Source organism: Saccostrea echinata, unplaced genomic scaffold (assembly GCF_033153115.1).
Source record: "Saccostrea echinata isolate AGI-Se365-2 ecotype Australia unplaced genomic scaffold, CSIRO_AGI_Sech_v1 ptg000081l, whole genome shotgun sequence".
Taxonomy (NCBI): domain Eukaryota; kingdom Metazoa; phylum Mollusca; class Bivalvia; order Ostreida; family Ostreidae; genus Saccostrea; species Saccostrea echinata.
In genome coordinates this window covers 1,658,734-1,665,189 of record NW_026889830.1, presented here as the reverse complement: position 1 = coordinate 1,665,189, position 6,456 = coordinate 1,658,734, and the positions used below count along the sequence as shown (strand labels likewise).

The 6,456-nt window shown below is 33.4% G+C and overlaps 1 protein-coding gene across 1 annotated transcript; it reads left to right on the top strand.

Moving 5' to 3' along the window:
- Window positions 1-526: 526 nt before the first annotated feature.
- On the top strand, window positions 527-6,039 carry LOC133176717 (heat shock 70 kDa protein 12B-like). The gene is made up of 4 exons (XM_061311792.1): window positions 527-844; window positions 1,653-1,868; window positions 2,098-2,242; window positions 4,941-6,039. The coding sequence occupies exons 1-4, from the start codon at window positions 527-529 to the stop codon at window positions 6,026-6,028; spliced, it is 1,767 nt and encodes a 588-aa protein (XP_061167776.1). The 3' UTR covers window positions 6,029-6,039.
- Window positions 6,040-6,456: the final 417 nt, after the last annotated feature.

Here is a 6,456-nt window from a genome sequence, read left to right as displayed (position 1 = left end):
ATAAACATAGTTGACAATGGTTTCTGATTTAACAAAAAGAAAGCTATTGTGTATAATTCCAATTTAATTGAATGCATTTTAAACGATTGTTAAATTGTTAAAAAAAAATTAAACTGCACCTGTGTGTTCCATGTGGTTACACTCTTTTGAACAGTTTGTTAAGCCTGGAGTTCTGGAGGTAGGTTTAAAATATACGTATGTAATTTAGTAAATTTATAAAATTTCTTTAACTGTTGATATTTTTATGTAAAGTATTCAGAATTAAAGACGAAGTCTACTCGTGGAGACAAATATTTATAATTTGTCATACACTGTAATGTATACGCATACCTTTGTTCTTTTTCAAAGGTCTATTCAAAATATACAGTGTAAATGCTTATGTTGAAATCCTTTTCATATTAAACTTATTTCACTGGGCCTAGACCTTTTTTTACCCACACAAACTGCGAATTGATGAGTACATTCCAGTAATGTATATATCTTTATATATGCAGAAACTTGTCCAGTCATCATTACTTTCACAACAATGGCACGTAAATCACTAAAGGACTACTCGGCGTGTGTCGCCATAGACATCGGCACCACTGGGACAGGATACGCCTACAAAATTTTAGGCGACCTAGGCTCAGACCGGATGGAAGTAACGTTAAACAACAAATGGACGGAAGAGTCACCGGGGCTTCTCGGTATTAAGACGCCTACTTGCCTACTGCTGGACCCGAAAATGACCTTCAACGCCTTCGGCTACGAGGCAGAAAATAAGTACGCAGAACTAGCTTCTGAAGGATTGCACAGTGACTGGTATTACTTTGAGAGATTCAAATTACAACTCTTTAAAAACAAGGTCAGTATCAGTATAAAATTCACTTTCAAAAATAGTGCTCAACAGCGCTATAAAATTGGTAATGAAAACATTTTGTCTCTGAAAATTTCCAAATTACACGTATTTCTCTTGTTTCCTTACTGTGCTGCAGACAATCGAAATGAAAAATGAAAAAGTAAGAATTATAGGATAATCATATGTAAAATGTAATTTTGAAATCTACACAATAGTACAATCACATTCGTTAAAGCTTTTAAAAATCTTAAAAAGAAACAAATAAACTTGCATAGAATCTGAAATTATGGCTTTCTACTAAGTGCTGCGAACATAATTAAGATTTTTCAAAAACAAATTTTAAAATCTTGAATACAACGATTTTCATTCTGCAATTTTGTGATGAATGACGATACATTTCGCACGAATTCATTTTCCCTGTAAACGGAAATGCAACCTACAAATAAGATTTCTTTTACTAGACGAGACTATGATTTTCCTCGCGATCGCCAGAAAATTAATACAGATAAACGCTAATCTAATAAAACTGCCAGATCTGGTCCATTGATGAATTAACGATTAATCTATTTCACGGTCTTATGTGCTTAGAATCTGAAAAAAGTTCTAAGGACCAGCTTTATACCTGGTGATTTTTCAAACCGAAACCTTGAAACCAATAAGCAATAATCTCACGCTGGCTTGTTTGGCAACTTCCTGATTGGACTTTTCACTAGTAATAAAAATATCACGTCCTTATTTTAACTCTTCGTTCACTTTGCATAAAAACATGTATAATTTCCGTCATGGAACTTTTTTTCCTTTTTAATTTAAAAAGATTACCCCGAGTCTGCAAATTGAAGATGCCATAGGGAAGAAAGTTTCCGCACTTTTGGTTGTTACGGAGACCATAAAATACATCAAATCTCACGCACAGCAGCGCCTCATTCTTCAAGAGCCACGAATCAAAGACAAAGAAGTCCAGTGGGTTCTTACTGTGCCCAGTATCTGGGACACAGAGGCAAAAAACCTTATGAAAACGGCAGCTAACAAGGCATGTATTATTGCATTGCTCTCGCTATATCATTGTTACAAATAGGAAATATAGGATCCTTAATAGTTTTCTTCTTCTCTTTGTATAAAACAAAATGCAAAGTCCGAACGACTTTCGACAAAAAACTTTAAAAATCATTCATTTTTGCCCCTGGAAAAAACAGACTTTCTTTTCAATCTGCATGAATATGTTCCGATATTTTATTAAAAAAAGCCCTTTGATTTTGCAGGCTGGGATACCAAACTCCAACTTGATTATCGTCAATGAGGCCGACGCTGCTTCCGTATTCTGTATCTTCGCTAAAGCTGAAACGGGTGACAAAGGCTTAGATTCACAACCAGTAGGGACAAAGTATATGGTCATAGATATTGGAGGTAGTACTGAGTATTCTTAATGATCTCTTCATATAAAAATGTATGATGATCACAATCGTCATCTTTGTCTTGTTCCTTTGTTAACTTTCATTCATTACAATACTATTAATTATATTGGTATTTGCCCTTTTCCCATTTTTTTCGGGCACATATTTTATCCAATTTATGGACCACAAATAAGTACTTTATATCATGATATTAATATTAAAGGCTGGGAAAAGTTAAACATGACATTTTCTAGCAATCATTTAAATTGTCAATATCTTGCAGCTCAATACTAGTCAAAGAATTAAAATTTAATAATTAGTAAGGTATCCAGAGTCGAATTGTCTGTATTGTCTACTCCTCCAACAGTTTTTGTCTAATTCATTAAATCGGACAAAATCATAACTAAAATTGGGATATCAGAACTTCTTGTTCAAATTGTTGTTTTAAATTTTTGTCCTCAATTTTCCTCTTTGAATAAAAATAAAAATTTATAAACATTGTTGTACATCTTCAGGGCATCATATTCTTCAAGAAGATTTTGGCTACTTTAGTCTGTCCCACCAAGCTATTGTCATAAGAGGTGTTATGGGAACCAAGATTTTATAGACACACTTTGATCCCCCAATCGGTCCCAAGGCGCAAATAAAAATTCAGAAACTTTATTGCACATCTATAGAATATCAACAATCATACTCCAAAAGATGATTTGGCTTCTCGTAAAATGTGAGAGGAGGGAATCCACGAATAAAGAAATTACAACTAAAAAAATCGACTTTTTATTTAATTTTTATCTGTAATCACATTTTGAATTTCAAGAGAAGAATTCAATTGTTATTTTTTTAATATAAATGCAATCTCACAAACTTTTGAAGTTGGCGAGATTTTTAAACTATATCATACTTTTAGACATACATAGTCGCAATTTCTTTTGTGAAACAGGGCCAAGAATTTCATAGAAAAACAATGTTGCTTTTCGTCCCTTTCGTTGGTCCCCAAAGTACAAATGATAATTCCGAAATCTTATTGCACACCTTAAAGAAACCACAATACATGTATATATTCCAAGAGAAGATTCACCTACTGCACAATTTGTGCCCCCTCAATAAAAACGCCTGACCTTTTTTTTTTTTTGATTGTCAGGGAATTTTTGATAGTGCCCTCTCAACTGAATATGTATGGCTGTGCCCCTCCCCCCCCCCCCAACTGAAATTGCTTTATACGGGCCTGCCCTGGTTGGGGGACCAGGGCCCGGTAGCTCCTTCTCTATTTTTCATTATCGTAATTTTAGTATATATAAAGAAAAAAAACTTTTTTTGACAGAATCCACAAAATCTGTTTCTTCAAAAGCATTTCCGGTATTATGAAAGCTTTTCATTTTCAACAGTGAAATATTGCCAAGCATACAAAGATCATCCGTTGAATAAAACTGATATTTTCACAAATCAGAAATGCAAAGTACTACGTGGCAGCACAAATTCGCCTTTTTTAAAACCAATTTACGAAAAAAAAAAAATCCAAATAAATATTCATGTTTTAACGTTCAAAATACCATTAAAGTTTAAATCTAATTAAAGTTGGTTATTTGTTCAAATTTACTGAGCCCTTTATTTCATTTTCATTTTTTTCATTTTAAATGTACATTTATGTACCTTCATCGCAATATTGTTTTGAATATTGATAGACAGCTAGTAGAGAATAGAAACAAAATAAATATGATAAATAATAATAAATAAATTAAAAATTATAAACAGAAAAATCAATGTTTGATATGGAATATTTTTCACAAGAGAGTTTTTAAAAAAAAATATATTTATAATTTCAGGAGTGCGACATCCAACTACAAACATCAAATATCCATTTAAAATGCTATTACATTTTCAATTATTGATTGTTTTTATAATAAATTACTCGTGCAACGCAGTAAATTTGTATTTTAAATTATCAGGGGAATTAATAGTTTATGGAATTGCTTTGAATTTAAGTTTTTATAAAAAAAAAAAAATCCCTTGAAATGAAAAAAAAAAAAAAAAAAAAAAAAAAAAAAAAAAAAAGAAAAGAAGAAAAGTGTATCAAAAATCCATTAAAAAGCTGAAAATTTTATGGTTAATATATATGAACAAAATAAATCACCTTCGTTGACTGGAATGTTAAAAGTATCAAAGACTGAAAGTAAACACTGAGTATAAGCTGGATTTCCAGATGTAGAATTAAAACCACATTCTTTTCTAAAATACAGTTATAATAATAAGCCTTGGAAACAAAGACGATATTGTTACAAGCCTTGTCTGCTGGAACCATTATATAAATATTGCATGTAGTTGAGTGTAACATTAAAATTTTTCACCCTTCGAAAACCATTGTCAACCGAGGCGCAGCCGAGGTTGACAATGGTTTTCAAGGGGTGAAAATTTTCAATGTTACACTCAACTACATGCAATATTTATTATATTATACTGAATGTTTTCTACAAACACATATAACAGTGAATCTTGTGCGCATAAATTCTGCGCAGGCAATATTTTTTTTGGAATATCACCCGTTGTCAAGCAATGTTGACTGCTGCTATGCTGGAGGGCGTGGCTTCATCATTGAGAGGATAATAGTGTTTTTCAGATTCAACTAATTTACATGAAAGTATAATATAACAAATTGTTCATGTAGTCTTTCTAATAGTTGTTGTATGCTAACACAACAATTGCCCCTCTTTCAGGAGGAACAACAGACATTACAGTTCATGAAAGAGTGTCAAAAATAGAAATAAAAGAAGCGTACGAGCCCTCGAGGCTATCTTGGGGAGGCGTGGCCATAGACGAAGCATTTGTCAAATTCATTACAGAAATGTTGGGGGAGGACACTATGGATCGCTTCAGGGTTCAAGCGTGTGATGAATTTGTCAAATGGATTAAGGAATTCGAAAGATTGAAGCAGAATGTTCCCGCTGTAGAAAAAAATACAAAAGGAAGGTTTGTTATCTATATTCCGGAACGGTTGAATGAGATTTATAAGTCTTTGAATGACAAAACAATCTCTGAACTGACAAAAAGTGGAAAATTCAAGCACAAGGGCAAAATTGAGATGACAGATGGTAAAATGCAATTTGAAATGGATATAATCCAAGATGTTTTCAAAACTGTGACAAACAAAATAGTAAATCATTTGGATGCGCTATTCAAAATCAAAGAACTGTCTTCAGTTGCAATGTTGATTTTTGTTGGCGGGACCGCGGAATCGAAACTAGTTCAGCAGACGATGTTCCAAAAATATCAACGCTCGAAACGATACGTACTATATCCGAAGGAACCTGGTACAGCTGTCCTTAAGGGGGCAGTGATTCTTGGACATACAGTTAATATTGTGGACCAAAGATTGATACGTCATTCTTATGGCTCAGGCATCAAAGTTCCCTTCCAAAAGGGAATCCACCCAGAGAGACTAAAAATAGAAAGTGCTGGTGGAACTTGGTGTCGTGGTGTGTTTAAACCCTTTTTAATGGCCGGAACACCGTTAAAGGTCGGTACTTTGATTCGGAAAGAAGTCGAGGCAATCAATTACGAAGATTCTGTGTTTGCGGTTTATAAGACAGACAAGAGAGGTGTTGAGTACATCACGGACGAAGCATGTCAAGAAGTATGTAAGGTCTGGATGAACAATATTCTTCCAGCTAGATCGAAAAAACCACAGATCTACGTAGTCAAGTGCACCTTGACGGAAACTGAACTGGTTATCGAACTCACCCTCAAGGAAACGGGGAGTAAATACGTAATCACAAGCAAAATTGAATTCGAAGACATATTCTGAAAAAAGGAATTAAATGAGCCAATCATAAAGTTTATTTATTGCAGTAGGTCCTTCACCCCTCACCTCATTTGATGAAATATACAAGCTCTTTATTTGCATGAAAAGCAACTTCCACGAAGCACAATGAGGTATCCAATATCCTGTCAAATCAATGAAGACATTTAAAAAATATCACTGATATTCTGAAAGTAACTCAAACCCTATTACCTACCGTGAAAAATGAAGTATTGTGATCAGAAAATTCAAAATCAATTGTGCTTTAATCGACTATATTTCATTGTAATCGACCACATATCATGAGTTAAGTCTTAGTTTGGGTTAACATAAGCCACAATATCGTGGTTTTACGTGATTTGAATAAACCAGGTTTTCATTACAATTAAGGTAATTAACATCTTAATTAAAATGGGCTTACTAACATCAAAGGA

Excerpts from the sequence above, each read along its gene's own strand:
- LOC133176717 (XM_061311792.1), top strand. The coding sequence starts at position 527 with ATGGCACGTAAATCACTAAAGGACTACTCGGCGTGTGTCGCCATAGAC. Across the intron at positions 845-1,652 it reads TACAACTCTTTAAAAACAAG|ATTACCCCGAGTCTGCAAAT; the intron begins GTCAGTATCAGT and ends TAATTTAAAAAG. Across the intron at positions 1,869-2,097 it reads TGAAAACGGCAGCTAACAAG|GCTGGGATACCAAACTCCAA; the intron begins GCATGTATTATT and ends TTGATTTTGCAG.